The sequence below is a fragment of the Andrographis paniculata genome, unplaced genomic scaffold, assembly GCF_009805555.1.
Source record: "Andrographis paniculata isolate CXL003 unplaced genomic scaffold, ASM980555v1 Contig66END, whole genome shotgun sequence".
Lineage (NCBI taxonomy): Eukaryota > Viridiplantae > Streptophyta > Magnoliopsida > Lamiales > Acanthaceae > Andrographis > Andrographis paniculata.
Window position 1 is genome coordinate 1,569,862 of NW_026137602.1, and position 22,171 is coordinate 1,592,032.

General features: G+C 29.5%; 1 protein-coding gene across 4 annotated transcripts; it reads right to left on the reverse strand.

The window, feature by feature from the left end:
- Nucleotides 1-10,464: 10,464 nt before the first annotated feature.
- LOC127263168 (carbon catabolite repressor protein 4 homolog 5) lies at nt 10,465-16,946 on the reverse strand. 4 transcript variants are annotated; one of them, XM_051292173.1, is made up of 14 exons: nt 16,572-16,946; nt 15,470-15,633; nt 14,971-15,036; nt 14,818-14,870; nt 14,425-14,506; nt 13,846-13,889; nt 13,333-13,414; nt 12,535-12,627; nt 12,322-12,354; nt 12,144-12,238; nt 11,540-11,633; nt 11,211-11,296; nt 11,050-11,134; nt 10,465-10,756 (listed from the first exon to the last, which is right to left on the reverse strand). In XM_051292173.1, exons 1-14 carry the CDS (start codon nt 16,906-16,908, stop codon nt 10,667-10,669), a joined length of 1,404 nt encoding a protein of 467 aa, XP_051148130.1. In that variant the 5' UTR covers nt 16,909-16,946; the 3' UTR covers nt 10,465-10,666. The 4 variants fall into 4 exon arrangements, with proteins under 4 accessions (XP_051148130.1, XP_051148132.1, XP_051148133.1 ...); XM_051292175.1 differs by having other exon boundaries at nt 15,470-15,637; nt 16,572-16,815; XM_051292176.1 differs by lacking the exon at nt 15,470-15,633 and having other exon boundaries at nt 10,467-10,756; nt 16,572-16,815.
- Nucleotides 16,947-22,171: the final 5,225 nt, after the last annotated feature.

Genomic DNA, 22,171 nt, shown 5'->3' on the forward strand with positions numbered 1-22,171 from the left:
AAAGTAAAAGCTGCACAAATATGCCGGCAGGACCGGTGGACAACCCCAATTTTGGGTTGAAAAAACACACCTTATACTATCTTTTTTGTTATGATATATATTCTGAATATTTAAACTATTAATACTGATCTAACTCAATGCTAGTAAAATATTATTGGATTTACTTTTGAATTTCTCCAAAATCTTCTTATTAGTGGAGTTATACATGTGAGACTTATATATATAATGAATTTATTTTTTCATTTTCAAATGTAGAACTTATTTTGCATTTCTAAAAAAAAAACTTTGGGTTGAGCCCGCACGGATTTGTTTTTGGATATTCTTCAAAAGGCCTAATACTAGTGGCGTTCACTTAGGATTTAGAAGGCGTGTAATTTTCTTCACAATTTCCAATGTGGGACTTGGGTTTGCACCCTGACAATACACATATTTCTTTTTTATCTTATAATTATAATTTATAAAATTATTTCAAATAAAGACAAAAATAAAACTATGAAAAATCATCAAAATTATACTATTTAAAAAATCATACTAAATGCAAAATATACTAAAAAATAATTTAATTTTTTTTTTTAATACTATTCTTTTGATACAATATTATGTAAAATACAGTAATCATGAGTAAATTTCCAGTGAAGATTTTTCATACTGATAGAAACTTGGATTTAAATTAAACTCAAATCAAACACACCCTATAGAAAAGAGAATATATATATATATATATATATATTCTATTACGGGCCATGTTTGTTTGTTTGTGATAATGAGTTGGTGGAAATATGGATTGATCGGTATCTTTTTCTTTCGACGGTGGGAATTCCATTGATGACGTCATCTCAGTGATGTCACATATTCGTGCCTATGGTAGGTAGGATACATGTGTAGGTGGCAAAAATAATCAAAGGTCCGAAAATTCGATTTGAACCCATATGAAAAAAATTGTATTTGGACTTTCAAAACTAGATTCGAATTTTTTCAGGCATAGCCTGGCCCGGCACGCTAATAAACTGGACATTGCCCGGACGATTCGGGGCCGTACTTGGCCTGATCCAATTTTTTAAAATTAATATTTAATATATTTATATATCTCATAACTAATAAAAAATGACAAAAATGTAGGCATAGCTTAATGGTAAAGTGTTTAAGTCCTTTTTATAAGGTTCTAAATTTAAAATTAGATTATTTTAGTAAATTTTTATAACAAAGTATTTATTTTCATTTTTAGTAATTGTACTATCTACCTAATACTACAAATACTTTTTCAATTTAAATATATTACACAAATATTATTATCGTTATATCATGCAAAATTAATAAGGTTAGTTTAGTCATTTTACCTTTATTTATAGTACATTCTAATATAGTACTAAGATATGGAACAGAAGGAGTATTAAAAATTATACTCTCCTCATCCTAACTTAAAGTACTTATTTTTACTATTTTCGTTCGTCTCGTTCAATAATACTTTTTTTCTTTCTTAGTAAAATTACTCATATACGAATATCAAAATACTTTTAATTTTTATTTAAATTACAAACATATATCATTACGAATACAATTACTTTATACAAAAAGTAAAAAGGCAAAAATGTCAAAATACTTCATACAAAAAATAAAAGGGCAAAAAATGTCAAAATATCTTACACACTGATTAATAAAATAATATTATTTTTTAATTTAATATAAAATCACAAAAAGCTCATTTAAAAAAGCACATAAGAACTATATAAAATTTAATTCTTACAAATTATTATACATTTGAGTGTTTTTTTTTTCTTTTTATCTAAATTTTCCAAAATTTACTATTTGTATATTTTTTTTTTCATAAAGTATTTCATCAAACATTATTTTAATATCAAACTCAAGTTAAAATTTTTCAAATCAAATCAAAAGAGACACGGATATTAAAAAATATAATATTTTAATTATAATTTGTAGTTTTTTCATCCATAGCATAAATTTTGTTTTTTTTATTGTTCCAAAAAAATTATCTATTTTCTTTTTAAATAAATATGAATCTCACTACATAAATATTTTCACATTTATACTTATATACATCAATATTCTCACAATAACCTTAATTATCTTTGCATACAAAACTATCACAAAATATCATTAAAATACAATATTTATTAAATTTCATGCAATAAAATAAATATATATTTATAAAATAGACATAAGGAGCATTATTTTACGAAAAATAAATATTCTATTTTTGTATATTTATTTGTAATATAATAATATTTGTGTAAATAAATATGATTGAAATAATATTTATAATATATAGTGGATTACATTTTACTAAATAAATAAATACTATAACTCTTGAAGTGAACAATAAAAAATAAAGTCTAATTCTTTGCAAGTAGATGGAAGGAGTAAGTTATAGGCCATTTTTACTAAAAATACATTCCATCAGTTCAATAGTACAATATATTTTAAGATGAATATATTCGGAGAAATACGAATTGGTATATTTGTATTTACGTTAAGAAAAAAATAAACTCCGATATCATATCAAAATAAATTAGAAAAATTAAAAAATTGCATTATATTGATTATCAAAATAAATGATTTTTATATATATAGAGACAACATGAAACAGATTCAATAGACTCAAATATAAATAATTTAATAGATGAATAAAACCAAATCTAAATCAAAATCTATTAAATCTAATATTGAATATTTAAAATATCTCAACAACTTTATTGTACTTAACATTAAAAATATTAATACATTTAAATAATATTTTATACAAATATCATTACATTTTTATTATACAGGTATTTGTATTTTTTTTCTTTTGATCTATACTACATATGAATATAACATTAATATTCAAAGTTTGACACACAAATACTTAGTTAAAGAACAAGGATAGTATTATTTTTTAATCTATTACTCCCTCCGTCCTACATAATTCGTCCCTATTTTCTATTTTCGTACGTCCCACATAATTTGTCATTTCCTTTTTTTTGGAAACTCAGCGTAAATCCCCTGTATACTTTAAAAATTCTATGGAGCCCCCTTATACTTTCAAAAACGTTCCCCTTTGTGGTTTCGAAACTCAGTGTAATCTTCACTTTATTTAAAAAAAAAATTACATAAGGTCCCTTATACTTTAAAAAATATTGCATGAAACCCCCCACCATGCAAAAAATGTGGATAAGAAATCATCATCCTATCACACAACGGAGATTTCATGAGGGTAGAGTTTCATGCAACATTTTTTAAAAGTATAGAGAGATTTTATGCAGAATTATAAAACCATACGAAAATTATGAACAATTTTACCTTAAAATTTTGATAAATTAATATGATAAGTATAAAAAATAGTAACAAATTAATTATTATTTGTAAAAAAAAAAAGTAGCATAATTAATTATAAATAAATTACTATAAATAAATTGTGCATAAACTTGATATATGATCAAATAATAATAATAATAATGATATAATTTTAACAAACAAAACCAATATTATATGTTTTATTAAAAATAAACTTATATATTAAAATACATTAAAAGTTATATCCTCAAAGTCAATAGTGTATACAAATAACTAAATATTTCTTCTGTCTCATTAACTTCTCTATTTTTTTCATTTCGTCATTCTCACTTATCCTGTCATTTTTCTTATTGGAAAAAAAATTATAAATTTTAATTATATTTCAAAGATTTTAATTTATAATTTTTTAAATTTAATTAGATTAATTAATTATTTAACACTAATACATTCTTAATTATTTATTAATTATATCTCTCCTAAATTCTTGTGTATACAGTAAAAGGAACACGGTAGCTGGGGCGGATGAAATAAAATATATAGTCTAGGACGGGAAGATTTGATAGTTGGTGGTGTGATAACGTGACGGTGAATTGAGTAAATATTCGACTTCTTTTCAAGAGAATAAAATATATTTTTTTAATTTTTATTACATAATCTTTATAAAAATTATAAATATTTTTTCAAATAATTATATTAAAATTTTATTTAAATATAAATGCAAACCTAAATCAAGGACTTGAATGTATTTGTATAAAAAGTAATGATATTTATATTATAATAATAACAATAATAATAATAATAATAAGGTAAAAATAATTCATAGTGATATAAATATTTATAAAAAATAAGACTATAGTTTAAAAATTATGAAAAATAAAATATAAAATAATAAAAAAAAAAAACTTATTATTTTAAGATGAGGAAGCATTATTAATACCAATGAACGGCGGGAGTGAAGATCACGCTGGATATGTTTATTTGTAAGATTTATCCTAATTTTATTATTTTAACTTTATTTTATCTAAAAAAAATATCAAATCAAACACCCAAATTTTTTTATATTTTATTATACTAAAATTTAATTTTATATTCAAAATATCACATCAATACATATTTATATCATATCAAACAACTATTTCAATTCAAAATTTTACTGTTCAAAATCAAAATGTCACAGCTAAACACACCGACAGCATCTTCTGAAAATACGAAGCAACACCCAATTTATTACTATTATTGTTTATTATTATTATTTGGGAAAAGTATTCCTTCAACGACGAGGATGCAAGCCAAAGACCAAAACAGTCAATCATAAATATGCAAAATATATAACAAAAGTCTGCATATAGTTCTTTTACTTGTATTTGATTTTTATTTTTTATTTTTTGTTTCAATAAAAATTTAAATAAAATATTATATTAAAATATAATATATTATATTTTTACGAAATAATTATAATATTTGAATAATAAAAACTTTAAAAGAAAATAAATAAAGCCAAAATAATAAAACATTTCAAATAAAAGTAAATAAAGCCGATTCTTTTTGTCTTTTAAATATTCTTTTTCACAACTTGTATAATACTGGTTTTATTTTTCTCCCTCCAAATAAATAAAAAATAATAATTTATTTATTTATAATTAATTTAAAATTAATTTTATAAAAAATAAGAAATTTTAAATATACATAAAAACTATTTATTTATTAAAAGAGAGATGGAAATAAAGGGGGTTTTAAGTTAGTTGAATAAATTTATTAAAAATAGAAGTGAGTCATCTTTAATGGAACGAATAAAAAAAAAAAATAAGTCATCTGTCGCAGGACGGAGGGAATATTTTTTTTTAAATTTTTTTTAGTATATAATTTTTATAATTTTTTTACAAATACAGTGGGTTTGTTATGTTTTGTTTTTTTAATATTATTTTAAATTTAAATAATATTTAATATGATATTTTATTAAATAAAATAATATATTCTAATTATATTTGTGCGGATCGAACTATATTAATTTTTATTTGGATCCAAAACCAAACAAATCCATAAAATTGTCCTCCGTAAACAATTATATCTAATTATTATTTAAACTAAAAATAAAATTAAACACTACGCGTCCATATAATATAAATAATATACATAATTTATTTTTCACTAAAAATTCAACAATTATTACAAAATATTATTTTTTATATTATCGACATAAATTTTCATATTTTAAATGAAAAAAAATACTTCAAACTGAAAAACCTAACTAAACACACCCCTAATATTTTATAAAAAAGTAAATATTGAATTTAATATTTTTTAAATAAAAGTAATATAAAAATAAAAGCATATTTTGATTAAAAAGTAAATTTTATATCTTAAATAAAATATAATTATTTAATTTTATATTTTTAAGTAAAAGTAATTGGTATTGAGAAATAACAATTGTAGTTGGTGTTGACTTAAAATAAAAATAAATGATATTCACTTGATACGATTTTTAATAATTTTTTTTTTAAAATACTATGAAAATAATATTTAAATCAATATTGAAAAAAAAAATTAAATAAAAATCAAACTAAACACGGCTAATAATGTGATGCATTGGAAAAAAAAAACCAAAAAACAAAAAAACAATACAATCTGATTTGAAAACATAAATTAATCTTATACAATTCTTTAACTAATATAATACTCTCATTTATAAGGGTTACATTTACTTTTGGCGCGATGTTTAAAAAATAATAGTATTTTAATTATAGTGAGTAGTTAAAAGTAGTGTAATGATATTTTTGCCCTTACTTTTTTTGTGTAAAAGTAATGATGTGATGTAAAGTAAGAGTATTTGTGGAAAAAAGTAGGGTATTTAATGAAATGTAAACTTTGTAATTGGACGTTCCAAAATAAAAATATATAAACTTTGTAAGCAGACGGAGGGAGTATTATATTAGTTAGAAAGATAACCATAATTCATATATACGGAAAATAATTATAAAAATTATTTATATTAATATTTTATAGATATATATATATTTATTATTGTTATTAATTTTTTTTAACAAAAGATCAAGACTATATTAATAATAAATAAATAAATACAGGTCATGGGGTGACGTGGGGTGAATTTATGATTGTGAGGTCATGGGTTCAAACCTCCGACATTTCCGGGTCACCTGTCACACATAATTAATTCGCCTAGTATAATTTTTAATGCACATTTTCAATAACAGTTGCGAATTCTCACGTCATAAAAAAATAATAATAAATAAATACAAATACAAATAGCCTACGAGATTGTGATTGATGCAATGCAAATTAAAAATATATAGTTATTGTTTTTTGTTACCAACTCCACTTGCAATTGATGCGGTGCAAATTAAAATATATATTAAATTAAAGTTCCTAATAATTGTACCAACAAAATGATTATACAGAAAAGAAAATTCAAAATTTCTTTTTCAATTATTAATAAACGACTCATATATATATATATATGATTATTGTATAAAGAAGGTCCATATGCTAATATCTCGATGGGATTGACTTAAAAAAAAGATATGGTTGATTGAACACGGTCATGTTGAATGATTCAAAACTGTGACTGGGTGTTTCAGATAGCCAACACGATCGTGTTTTTGTCTGTGTTCATAATCCTGTATTTGGCTATGTTCACGACTTTGTTTTCAATATAGTCATATTATAGATCATATTTATTATTATTTTCACTTATTTGTTAAAATTACTCCTTCCGTCCCAAAAGAAGTGTCTTATTGAGAGTTGGCACGGGAATTAAAGAATAATAGTATTTAATTGAAAGTGGATATAAAGTAGAATGTAAATGACTAAAATGTCATTGCTTTTTTAAGGATTTTAAATAATATGTTAGAGTAATAATTAGGGGTAGTATGGAAAAGTGAGAATAATTTTGTTATAAAGTGGGGACCACGGCTACTAAATAAGAGAACGAGACAATTATTTTGGGACGGACGAAAATGGAAAAATAAGACAAATCTTTTGGGACGGAGGGAGTATTTGATATATATTTATAAGTCAACAAAAATATTTTTTTGCAATTACTTCATAATATAAAAAAATAATAATAAAAATAAAAATTAATATTTTAAAAAATAATTGAAAAAAAAAATTATAAAATTAATAATATATTAATTTTTTAATAATCGTAAATTATATATAGTTTTAAAATTAATAAAAAAACTATAATAAATTTAGTTTATAATTTTTAAAAATATAAAATATAAAAATAATAAATTGATAACAAAAGGTATTGTTTTTAATATTAGCAAAATATATACTTTATTCATTTACCAAAATTCAATAAGGTAACAAAAAGTATTGTTTTTAATATTACTAATACAATTTTTCATAATAACACCAAAAATACATTCATCCAAAATTACAAATCAAATAAACACAATATTTATTTGTTGTTTTTAGTTTAAAATATCTTTCATATTTGGAATAGAAAAATATGTCTATAATATTTCTTTATTGAAGGATTAATTTTTGAAAAAAATAGATTATATATATATGAATTTCTATATATATATAATATTATCTTTATTGAATTATTAATTTTTTGAAAATAAATAGATTATGTATATATGAATTGTCTAAATATATATATATATATATTGTATAACATTAATAAGAGAACATGTTAAAAAATATTAATATATATTGTTGACACAAGAATAGAAAAATATGCCAATAATATTTTTTTTATTTTAAAAAACTAATAGAATATGTATATATGAATTGTCTAAATATATATTATATTTTGTATAACATTAATAAAAAAATAAAAAATATTATGAAATTTTATTGAATAAACAAGCCGATAATTACTAGTAAAATTTTATTTGTTTTGCAACAATATTATATACTTTGACATCATTTAGTTAGAGTTTGAATTTATATTTAAATTTTTGTTTAAATAATTATTTAAAGCAAGATTGCATAAATTCTGGATCTAACTTGTTTCGGCCAAACTTTTTATATTTTTAAAATTGTGTCAAACTACTTCATAATTTCTTAAACTCTCCATCTAACCCCGTTCGACAGTCATTCTTTAACAGTATTTGAACTACACACTCAAATTGTGAATAAATTTTCGTATCTAAATCCCTAACATTGCAAAAATATTCATTTGTCTTATAGTCTCAAGAAAGAGTAAAAAAATTCTTAAAACTAAAGAAAAATAATTACTTATGAGAATATTTACTATTTAGATATGAGAAAATTTAGTATATTTGTAATTTTAAATATTTAAAAATAAAAATTTTGAATCTCTTTCGAAATTTGGATGCGTTGATCAAATTCGATTAAATAAGGACGACCGAGGAAATTAAACGCAGAGTTTAAACCATAATATGTTCGAGATAGTTTTGAGACAGCTTTGAAAATATGAAAAATTTAGTACAATTTTATAATATTATAGCTAAATTTTGTGCAATTTTGTCATAATTTTATATGATGCTCTTTTCCTCCCACATATTATCTCATGTTTATTATAAATACAAAATTTTAGAAATGATAAAATTAATAAATAAGTAAAAATATACCTATGTTAATAAGAAATAATTATAGTATAATATAAATAATAATAAATTAAAATAATTAATTAGTGTAGTTAAAATTAAAAGAAATTATAGATTAAAATATTATTAAAATTTTATAAGATTGAAAATAAATTTATTTGGTTTAAAATTGAAATTAGAGTATTGATTTGAATTTTAACTTTTTTAAAAAAATAAAATTATATGATATTATTATAAAAAATATATAAATATATCTATTTTCCTTAAAAATTATGTGGGATGAATAATGATAATTTTGGTTTCAGATATAAATCAAACATAAATTTATTTAATAAAAGCTTATAAATATTATTTTCACGTCCCACATAAAATGTTTACATTTTCTATTTCAATATATCCCACATAATTTATCCTTTATTTTTTTTTAAAAAAATATAATTATATATTTTAATTATAATTTTAAATTCTATAATTCATAATTTTAATCAAATTATTTAATAATTTTAATTTTAATCTATAATTATTTTATTAAATAATAATTATTTCTACCAATATACTCCTTCGGTCCCCTTAATAACTTTACATTTAAGATCAATACACAAAAAACATATATGAACTTTTAAGGTGGATGGAAGAAGTATTTGTCAATTACTTCTTAGTTATAATTTACCTAAATTTTCATATCTACAGTAAACATAACTTTTTTTTTTTATCTTTTTCAATATTTTTTATCGTATAAACCCCACAATTCTTACAAAAATACACCTTCATCTCATAAAATATCATATCTAATAACTAAGTAAACACAAAAATAAACTAAACTAAATAAAGCCAAGTTATTATTCGAATAGGTGTAGAACAAGCATATCTATTTTCGAACTCCAATAAATTCTTTACTAAGCTGAACTCGCTTGGTAACAAAATAATTTAACGGATTAAACCTTTATATATTCTTTATTATTAAAATAATATACACACGTTACAAAACAAGAAAATATTGTTTAGTCAAACATACTTAATTAAAAATTTTCGAGTATGTAGTCAAATTCAATCCAAACTTTCAAATAACTCACATGTGTATACTAAGGGTTTGTTTGTTTTGTTAACACATTTCCCCCTGAAAAAACTTATATACTACATACATTTATTATTTTTATATTACAATTTTCTATATCTCACATTATTAGAAAAAAAAAAAAAAATTCTAAAACACAAAACAAACACACCCTAAGCATTCCAATATTACTAGTTTGTAGGTTATGAACGCAGTAAGAGAGCGCACTCGAAAAACTTCGACCCATGTCATAAAATATATATATATATTCCAATATTTATAAAAATTACTATAATAAATAATCCACCCGCCTCCGATAAATTGTCCATTATCATAAATACGTGAATTTAAGTACACTATAATTAAAAAATACAGTAGTAAAAATAATGATGATATAATAAAATTATTATAATTTAAAATAATTAAATAATTTCATTAAGATTATAAAAACTATAGATTTTGAAATTTAATATGTAATTAAAGTGTATAATCATATTTTAAAAAGTAAAAAATATAAATAATGGAAAGAACAAATTATATGGCCCGACAGAAATCAAAACTATAAATATTTTATGTGGAATGGAGGAAATAGTATAAATGATGATATATATATATACATATATATATAACATATTGTATTTTATCACCAAAAAAAAAAAAATAAATAAAAAAGCTATTAACATCTAAAAAGGAGTAATAGTTATCCTTCTTTTTCTTTCATTCAAATTATTAGCATGTAGATGAGAAGCACACCTTAAAGAGCCAACAATGGATATATCTATCAGCTGTGATTCGATGGGCTGGTGTCGTGATCTGTTTCCTCGGTGAAAGCAAGTTCACATACGAGAGCAAGATGATCGCTTCCCCATTCCTGCGCCAACAAATAACCAGAATCTAAAGTTGAATGTCTAAAATCATATCGATTTTTTTTATTCTAACATTAGTTACAGAATCTGACAGCACGAAAAGCTATGGAAAGCTGTGCATAAAATCCTATGTCTATTGCAAAATGTTGAAGAGTAGAATCATCATCATAAGTGTTTGCCGAAGAAAACATAAAATTAGTGTAAATTATAATTATCTTTCCAAACAATGACGATGAAATTCATATATCTACAAATGACAATATTCCAGATGAAACAAGAAAAGTAAATGGAACGCTACCTTACTGGGAAGGCAGCCAGTGTTCTTTAATTTGGGCATTGGCAAGGTCTCGAGAACTTTTACAGGAACAAGGTTTGAAGTATGCCTGTTGCTCAAGCAAAACTGTACTGATCATACAAATACACAATACTGGGACGTAATGGAAATGAAAAGAGATATACCATATATAATCGACCGTTCCAGAAAATAAGCGATGATAAGATGTTGCTAGAGGTTCCCCATGTCTATCCCTAACTTGTGAGCTTCCCTGAGGAAAAATGAGAACACAAACTCAATTTCACATCATTAACAAAGTAAAGTTAATCGTGTGATTCAATCATGTAGAAGCCTGGACATATTCAGTGTTCTTAAAACTGTACGTATATTGGCATGATAATAAGTAATGGACCACACACACATATAAAAAAAAAATAAGTAAATGGTAATTAGCATGGATAGGCCCTTAATCTGACATCAACAGAGAATGCTGAGATGGATAAGAACATCTTACCGGAACACCAGCATAAGCACTGCAGAGCTTCAACTGATGCCTAAGAGTGCCACGTTTTGATCCAGTAGCGAGCATCAGCTCTTCATCAGTCCATCTATTCAAGGGCATCAAAAGAACCATCAATTAATATCTATATATACATACATATATATATACATATATACATAATTGAGGCAAACTAACATAGGGCTTGGACAGCAAGCAGTTACTAGAAAAACAGAATAAAATTAAGTAAGATTGCACAAATGGTTTCATTGAGCAATTTAGAAAGACTATTCATGGATAAACATCTTTATGATGCACACAACTATAATATTCTTAATGTAAAACATACATATGTATGTATATAATATATTTGGTTATTGTTCAATAAAGAGAACAAGATTGATAATCACGGAGCAGGTGGACACGAAGGATCAAACTAGGTGATCTACTGACAAAAGCTGCAAGAGAATCGGGTTTTGTAGCTGTGTAGCAAATTGCACATGATTTATATCCATGCAACAGCTTGAAGGAAGTGTACCACATACATGGATTTGGTTCATGAAGAGTAGATTTGTTTAGAACAGTGTTAATATTAGATACATAAGTTTAATGCAAGAACCTTATAAAATGATTGTCCCGGGATAGAAATTCTGAATATGCAGATGAAAATATCTGGCCGGACACATGTCTTCGATCATGCTGGTGGATGTGCAACTGTGCTAAGAGAAATGAATTTGTAAGAAAAGCAAACTTGAAGCAAAGACATAATTCAAACATGATAATGGCCTAAGACTGACCTTACATGAGGCAAGGAACTGATATATAGCGCTCTGAATCAAGATAAAAAAAGAAATTTTAATGGACAGAAAAATAGAGGAAATTCTAATTTAACTTCATTATTATTAGTCTTTTTATTTTATTTTATTTATTTTTTTTTTTTTGTGGGGGGGGGGGGGGGGTATGGGGATTATTTAGAATACGTTGAAATTATAATATTCAAGAAACAACACCTGTGGCAGACTATTTAGGTCCCCAGACAGCACAACTGGTAAACGCCCCCATTTTTGTGACAATTCATTCGCCTTTTCAAGAAATATTCGCATCTACACCAACAGAATCCTCAAACAAACAACAAAGAACATTACTGTAAAATCTGTGGAATTCACACTACAACAAGCAGTAATAACAACTTCCTAACTTATTTAACAATTTTGTTGATTACAAAAAGTTTGTGTCTGGGTATCAATCAAGTGCTCATTTTAATTATGAAAGAAATAGGCATGGAGCAAAACTTGGAACATCTAAAAACATAAGGCCCGATTTTTCTAAGAGATCCCATTTAGATTATTGTCAAGCTGTTTGACATGGTTGATTCAGCAAGCAGATCTGCAGATGTAACCATCCAAGCTCCAGGCATTTTAGAGAAAGTTATCTTTGGAAGAATTATAAAGTTAGACCAATACATATCCTAGATACAGGATCAATCAACTTGGTAAACAGGAAGGCAGTAAAGGTATGTTTATGAAAATTTATCCTAGTTTGATACATTAAAGGGGAATAAAACATATCAAAATATGGTATTCATTGAAGAACCTGAGCATCAGATAATATATACTATCATCATTTTGGTTCATTTTCAAATTAACAAGTCCAGACAACCTTCTGGTTTATGCGAAGCACAAGAACATGCTTGTATGTGCCAGTAATACATTCTAGAAGTGTAGTCACTCCTAAGTTTTCCACAATCTTGATTCTCTACATCACACATATTAAGACATTAAAATTACAAGAGCAATTAACTCTGTTACCTGGCCAACCTTCACATCTCCACGTTTAGGGTTGTAAAGTACATGTATGTTACCAACCAGTAAACTTCGGGAGGCAGAACCACTAAAAATTTTAGATGAAGATACCATTAGGCGATGAATATACATAATAGTGGTGAGAAAACAGTTCACATACATTGGGATGGAATACATAAAAAGTACAAACTCTATGTAGACCATTAAAGTAGAGCTGCGATAAAAAAGGTAATAGTGCAACATTGTGTGAATAATTGTTAAAACCACAAATGGTTTTTTCCTTTTTTTTGGTGCGCATTTCTGTATAATACAAATGTATCTATATATATATATACTAATTCAATAATATAATATACTAGAGGAAAAATAGGAATTTATGCTATATATGATTGTATATATATGTACAGCACTGTGTTAAAAATATTTTGGAGATACTTTTTGAGTTGTGTGTGCTTGTGTTCATAAGTGTGCTTTGAGGGCAGTCTGCGTCAAAGGAAATGAAGGCCAACAAATTTTTACCTAGGGGATCCCGAAGCATCAGCCTTGGGTAATGCTTGATTCATCTGAATCATAGACATATCATTCAAAATATTATATAGAGAAATGGACATAACAACCAATGATATAAGCAGACACGGTAATTGTGACTATGCATACTTTGTAAAGAGAATTTTTTTAGAATTATTAATCAATTGATAATGGCATGAAGAATTTCCAGACTAATAGAACCAGGTAAGTTTGTTCTACTATAAGGAACGTTCAGTTGACACACCAATAGAGAGTCCTGTAGGACCAACGATGGTTTTGGCAAAGCAATGAAAGCTTACGAAGCAATTAAAAGATAGTTGCGGTATAGGATGCATGGAGGAATAAGGCCTGAAAACTAGTACCATATCAGAGATGCACAAATAAATGCACACACAAGGGAAAGTATATAAATACTGTCACAAGAATCCAGTTCAAACAGATACACAGCACTAGGAAGTGGGATTGCACATTAGAAAGAAAGATAGCACTTAGAGAAAGCAAAGCAATCTAGGTGCAGGCAAGCTGAAATTAGGGTTTCTGTTTGCTAAGCATATTGGCAGATTTGCTTACCTTCAAAACACAAAATTGCGCAACATTATTACGAAGTCCAAATCTTTGGAACTCTATATTCTCCTCATGCAACAGGGTAAATCTGGAAATGGTAGAGTTATCGCTGTCAAATGAAAGAAAATACTTAAAAGGAAATATGACTGCACGTCTGCACCAGTTACCAGGTAAAGAGCTACTCCCTGGAACTTGACTTATGTTGTAAAGCATATTAATGAAATTCAGTTATATTTTCTTCAATGCATTTAAACAAAAAGCAAATCTGAAAATGAAAACTGAAGCATATACATGGTCCAACTTAAATAGCAACCCATCTATTTCCTACTTTATGCATCAAAAGACAGGAAAATGCAAAAGAATCTTAGATATATATAATGATTATCTTATATATCTTACAGATCAGCTTTCCAAAATATGGCACAGCCATCATGTGCTTCACCAGATCGAGCCTTGCAAAACAAGTAAAAAATCCCAGTCACCATTTTATTGTTTGAAATGTACAAAAAAGAAAAAGAAAAAAGCAGCACCACTGCATAATTTTTAGCCAACCTTGTGCAAACCCCTAAATCCATCTTTTCCAAGAACCTCATTCAGATCATCAAAACGATCAACTTCCTGCAGTCACAGAGGGGATCCCATTAGAATGCACAACAGTTGAAAGTACAACATAAAATCTGAATAAACATCGGTAATGATCACAATGCCATTTCAGTATTTCTTAACAAAGTATTTGAAGTGGGTCTGAAAACTGAGAGTCCGAGATAACTAATTATATGTAGACCACCTAACATTGAAGCCAAAATCCAAGTGCAGATATCACTTGATATTTGAACAGAGACTCTTTGAAAACTCAAAGAAGTCTGTCAAAAAATGGTTATGATGATAAACATAAGTTTAAAACTACCAAAAACTAGCCCATGGTTCTAATTTATATTATGACACTAGTTATAAGTGGTGTACTCATTAATCTGATGATAGCTTAATTCTATTTTAAAAATACACAAAGCCATATTAACGCGCCAAATGCAGGGAAAGTGCTTAAGCATGCCTGAAAACACATGATACTTGGTTGGTAACTCTTGACTTCTTTACAGAGAAGCTTCTTCCGACGTTGCCAATCCAAGTATTTTGGTGAAACACCACTGTACAATTCTGGATGCTTTGTTGCGTTTTCAACTCCAAGTATGTTGTATGATACAATGACAACTTTATCTGCCTCAAGGACGATGCAGACAAAAGAACGAATCAACACATGACAGGATGATTAGAGGACACAACATATATTTAATTTTACAATCGGAAGACAACCCCAAACACTTCATTTGGATAGCTATCTGACTTCCATGAACACACAAACAAAACATCTAACTCACTAATGGTTGTTTCACACCAAATAGCTTTTGCTCGTACATAAACATACAACAAAAAATAAAATAAAATAAACCAATATTTACTCAATTACTACCTCCTATGAAAATTTAAGTTTGTATACATTCCCATTCACATATACCCCCCACCCCCGCACACACTCTAAAACTTCAATAGAACTCCAATACCTTATTCCATAATCGAATCATAATATAAAAGTTGATATATTAGGAATTGCAAAAGCAATAAAAGTAAACACTACGATTACTTGTATCTGTCTCATCATGAAACTCTTCGAGCTCTCAAGTAAACAAGGGAGCATAGCGGAAGAAATAACAAGTCACAACCAAACAACAATGCATAGCATAAACAAATAAAATATAACAAATCCAAGCCTTAGTGTGTAGTACGAGATAATAATTACTCTTATAATTGGCACAGAAAGTCTTCTTTAACATCTTCAAGAAGCCCAAAACTGAGGAAAAGTATATTAAAAGCAACGGCTTTTATATAGCCATAAAAAAAATAATAAAAAAAAAAAAAAAAATTTAACAACGCTGCCAGTATACAAAGAGTGCTGAAGAAAGTACTCCAAATTGTTAAGACAGGTCTGCAATTGCAAAAATTGATCCTTTTGAAACCAAAGCTTCCCAATATAACTGACAGAGTTGCAAATTTTCATATGCCATGAAATAGAGATGGGAATTTTTAACAGTTGAGAGATCACTATTTCCACAAACAAACCGCAAAAATAAGCGCGGAGAGAAATACAGGGAAACTACCTCTATAATTGGACCCAATATGATCCGAGTAAGTCCACTCGCGGTGACATTGCACACGTGCAGCCTTCCTGCGCTTCCTCCCTTCCCTTCTATGGGTAAAATCATGTTGCTTCTTATGCCTACGCGTGCAGGAAGTCAATGTACTGGCTAAATCGGGCCTCAACGTTTGAATACTCATAGAACTTTCAGGTTGCAAAGACAGAATCGATTTTCGTTTGCGGTTGCGCAGTCCGTGAGGGCGATTTTTGCGTTTAAGAGACGACTTGTGATGAGGAGAAGATTGTTCCTTATGCGATTCCCCGTCGCGGTGGCCGGCTCCATCGCCGTCGTGACCCATGACAGCGATTCGATTGGGCGGGAGTGGATTAGGGTTGAGGATTATATTTGGAAAAATAAAGGTGTATATGAAAAAATATATATTTTTTTATAAAAAATTATTTAGATAGCATAAAAATAAAACGGACAATTGGGCAAAAATCCCTCAGTGCATTTATCGGTTGGAATTCAGTCACTAATAACAAAAATTTGTCTGCACTCCCCCTTTTCCTTTTTCTTTCTTTTTCTTCCTCCCTACTTGTATTTTTCTTCATTATGTTTCTCTTCGCGCAAAAAATTCTTTCTCAATCCGTTGTCCTCTTCCGTGAGCTCGAAAGCCACATCCCGCACAAGTAAAGTTCTTAATTGTTCGCCCAATTTTACATCGCCGCTTCTTGTCTGGTTCGATTGAAAAATTTCCTAGGGCACTCTCCGAATCCTGTTCCGGTTCCCTGTCGTCGGCGGTCGGTTGATTCGGTCGAAGAACTACCGAAGGCTGTCACCGGTTCCCTGGCCCGTCTTTTTTGTTCTCCGGTGAAATTAGATGTACCAGATGTGTTTTTGTGTTGGTTGATTCGGTCGAAGAACTACCGAAGGCTGTCACCGGTTCCCTGGCCCGTCTTTCTTGTTCTCCGGCGAAATTAGATGTACCAGGTGTATTTTTGTATCGATATCTTAGTTGAAAAATTATTATTTGGAAGAAAATGTTTGGGTATTATTTTGGGTGATTTTGATAATAAATTTTATTGCTATTTAGGGTTTAAGGGTAATATTTATTTTGTGAAATGGGTAATTTGTTGCTAGATCAAGACATTACTAGAATTCCGTAAGAACATATGATTTTAGTGTATTTTGTGTAAGATTATCTAATCGCCCATACGACCTAATATAGTTCATACATTCATTGGTTGGATCGTTAGGTTCCGATGGACATGGAGCAAAGTAGTCTAAAATTATTAATTATATGTTCCTACGAAGGTGAGGATCATGTAATTCGTTTAGAAGAGGGCACCACGCTGGAGGATCTTTACCGGAATATATCGAAAAGATGGAATAAAGTGAGTATTGAGGCGGTAAAACTCCAATTTATTGCACCTATTCAGAAAAGCTACGTGACGTTATTTTGTGACGATGATGTCGCCAATATGTGGAGAATGCATATCTTGTTAAAGGTAATGTTTGTGGATATGATTGCACGGTGTAGAAGCGAGCACCAGAGCGTGCCTCTCCGAAGCACGGTTGGACGCAGGTACGTTACTCATCATTTGTAATTAAGTAGTCTTTATTAAACTTTGTTATAGAATGCAGTCACAATTGTTCCTTATGAAAGAATGCAGTCCGTAAGCACTTATAATGCAGTATGTAAGAATGCAGTATGTAAGTACTTATGTAACAATGCAATCTGTAAGCACTTATAATGTCATGTTCAACACATCTAAAAACATATTGTTTATAGGTTACGTTAGTAATAATTCTTTCATGATATTGGCATACAACAATACCGTGGTATATTATTGTGATGTTGTTTGTAGGTAGTAAGTATCCACCTCCGCGATTTTGTAGTAGCGCGGTGCAAAACGAACCACTGAAGAGATTGTAAAGATATGTAGTGGGGATATAACGTCTTGAAGGTATTTAACGATTTTCACTCCTTTTTTACACGCCACTGTCAATATCCTCTAGCAATCCGGTTTAGGTAGGTGTACCATGATCGATGCGTTGAAATTTCTGTAGCCCGTGGCATTTACTGCATCACGTAGCCTGCTTCGATGAATAGATGCAGTTGTTCTTTTAAATACCCTGGATGACACGGTAGGTAACCATAGACACCGTGGACATACTCGGTTGAGTAAGATGGGTACCTATGTTTTTCTATTTACGAAGAAAATATCTATTACCATATAAAATTAGAACTACTTACATCTGATATAATTTTCATTCTTATTATTGTATTTGTAATGTAGGGGTGAGGCCGAATGTTCGGGATTGAACGAAGATTGCGCAGATGGTATCTTTATTCCCGACGAAAGTACTAGTCTAATTGCAATGTAGAGATGCATTTTCGGGGAAGGTCAGACATTCAAGGGACCGCAGGAGTTTAGAAAGTTACTGAAGAATTATTCTATTGCCACTCAGAAACACTTCAGGTACCAAAAGAATGATTCGAGCAAAATTATTGCGGTGTGCATCGACAAAGGCTGTGGTTGGCGTATTTATGCATCTTTCCATGCTCGTGATGCATCATTCAGCATTCGTAAGTGCAATTTACATCACACATGTACTATGAGTCTATTGCAATCAAGAGATCATCCAGCAGCCGATGCGAACTGGATTTATGAGGTCTACAAAGATAAGATACGTTCTATGCCAGCGTATAAGGCATCCGACATCTGGGAGCATATCCAAACAGATTATGGGATTGACGTGAAATATCATAAAGCATGGCGTGGCAAGGAGAATGCGATAAGGGCAATTAATGGTGGAGGTAGAGACAGCTTCTCACAACTTCCGTGGTACTGTCATGCACTTCGGGAGTCAAATCCGGGAAGTATTATAGACTGCGAAGTTGAGCAGGCAACCTAACGTTTCCAGCGCCTTTTTGTTTGTTTAGGTGCATGCCGGCTGGGTTTTTTTAGGGGTTGCAGGCCCATACTTTTTCTTGATGGGACACATATAAAAAACAAACACAAAGGGTGTCTGCTAAGTGCAATTGCAGTGGATGGGGATGATGGGATGTTTACTTTAGCATTTTTTGGTACGTAATTTGATATTAGCTACAGTTGTCATTTTGTTAGAATGTTGGGTATAGCTGTTCGTGTATGTTGTTTTCCATGCTCTCTTTAGGCACGTATGTACCCTTATACGTTGGAAACCTTTGTAGTTATTTGTGTTCTTATTTGTTGACTTGCAGCTGTGTCTACGGAAAATGATGAAAGTTGGGAGTCGTTTTGCTGGAAGCTGCGATCTGTTTTAGAATGTGAGGGACGTACGGATTGGAAACAGTACACATTCTTCTCGGATCGGCACTCGGGTTTACTAAAGTCAATCTCGTGCGTCTTTCCCGGAGCACATCATGCGTACTGTCTCCGACACTTAGTGGACAACTTCCGTACCCAGGTATATGTACGTCAATATTAATTTGTAATGAACATCACTGGTTATGATCAGCCAAAAAATGTCCTTTTTTTAGATTATGCGGAGATACCCAATGCATAATAAGAAACGATGGACCGTTGTCTTCAATAAGGCCGCCTATGCTCCGTTGAGGAGAGATTTCGAAAACCACATTAGTTCTGTGGTTGAATCAATGCCATTGGCCCGGGACTTCATTACCCAATCACACCCAGAATGTTGGGCAAATTCACTATTCAGAGGCACTCGTTGGGGAATAATAAATAATAACATTGCTGAGTCATGGAATAGTTGGGTGAGATCCGCGAGGTCAATGCCATTCGTTGGGATGTTGGATATCATTAGAAGGCAAGTGATGGTAATGATGAATGAACGCCGCAAAAAGTCGGAGATAATGCACGGAAGGCTCTGTCCAAAACAGGAGAGCAAGTTGGCACTGTCGTACATGGCGTCTCGACGGCTACAGTGCAGTTCATCCTCTAGAACTGTATTCGAGGTAACAGATTGTAATGAAAGATACGCAGTCGATTTGGAGGCGCGCAAATGCTCTTGTCGAGAATGGAAAATGTTCAGATTGCCCTGCAAGCATGCCTGCGCTTGCATTGAAAAATGCAGTATGTCAATTTATGATTTTTGCGATCTTTACTATAGCATTGAATGCTACAGAAAAACGTACCATGAACCAATAAATCCCGTACCGAAGCATGATATGGACATGATTGTTGAAATTCAGGCGGACCAAATTCACCCTCCTCCGTTGTCTGTCCAACCAGGCCGGCCAAAGAAGCGAAGGTTCGAGTCCCAGCAGGTAAAGAATCCACGAAAATGTGGTCGTTGTGGGCGTCTTGGACATAATAGAAGAAGTTGCAAGCAACAAATAGATTAGCGAACCTTTTTTTCATTGTACATATTTTTGGCTTCCAAGAGTATATATTAAGACAGTAGGTATGTATTCAATAGCTATATTGTAATTGCTTTTTGTGTCTCTAGGATGTAACCGGTTGGATCCACCGACTTATTTGCAGTAGTAAGTGGTATGTAGCCCTCTCACGCAGGTATATGATGAAGTTGTGGAGGTTCATAGTTATATTCTGCAGGTATATTTTTCATGTACGGAGGCATTTGATGATGTAGCTCTGTAGGGACGGATGGTTAATGTAATATCTAATTGTTTTGAAAGTACATGCTATCCTATTTTTGGGTTATTACTAGGAGGTATAGTTGTTGTATCAAACTCGTCATACTAACCAAGTGCATATGTCATACAACTTAAGTATTTGTTGACGCCTTCTTTAACCATCAGCAGTAAATACATGCTATTTGAAGTAAAAAAAAAAAAGACCGTTTCCCCAGCCACATGTAACCAGGGCATACATAATTGCAACTGAAGTATAATGTCACGGTTGTTGTAAGTACGCAGTAGCTTACGGAGGGTATATGAATAATGATTCCAACATATAGGGTTACGGTCCGAGTACAAACCATATTTCATTTTGTTTATACGGTATTTAAATTGTATTACCGTGTAATAACTTGGAGGCGTAGTATTGATTAAAATTCAGCACACAGCTACGTACCAGACTTCCATATGCCACACAACTATATTGTGGTTATATTATCGTGTCTATTCTATTGTGTTCTAATTCAATTAACGGGTAAACGATGTAAGTTTTATCTGTGGCCTAAAACACGCCATTCAAGATTATGGGGTTGACGAGAAACACTACCATGGTTAAGCCAATACACTCTTACCATCATTTCGTGAATATTTTAAGAGAAAAGGCCGAGTCCCCACCCGTAGGGTACCAGAGCATTTGAAATGGTAATGGAAGTATAAAGTCTATTTCCGTAGGTACATAATAGATACTATAGGGTATTTGTAGTAATGACTCCGTTATTTATGCATCTGAGCTGAGTACCGGACTCGCTGAACGAGGTACACAGATTGCGTATGCAGGTATCTGTGTTGTAGTTGTAGGTATCCTAGTTGTAGGTATAGTAGCACTTATCTGTAACCACGTGTTGCTTAGCATTCCGCAGGAAATAGTTGATTGTAATCTAGACGTTGGCCCACACGCAATTACCAGACACCTATGTCCCGCACAAATATTTTGTTGTAATATTATCATGTTTTTTTGGTACTGTTTGTTTTA

Excerpts from the sequence above, each read along its gene's own strand:
- LOC127263168 (XM_051292173.1), bottom strand. The coding sequence starts at position 16,908 with ATGGGTCACGACGGCGATGGAGCCGGCCACCGCGACGGGGAATCGCAT. Across the intron at positions 13,890-14,424 it reads CGCAATTTTGTGTTTTGAAG|ATGAATCAAGCATTACCCAA; the intron begins GTAAGCAAATCT and ends TCTATGATTCAG. Across the intron at positions 13,415-13,845 it reads GATGCTTCGGGATCCCCTAG|TGGTTCTGCCTCCCGAAGTT; the intron begins GTAAAAATTTGT and ends TAAAATTTTTAG.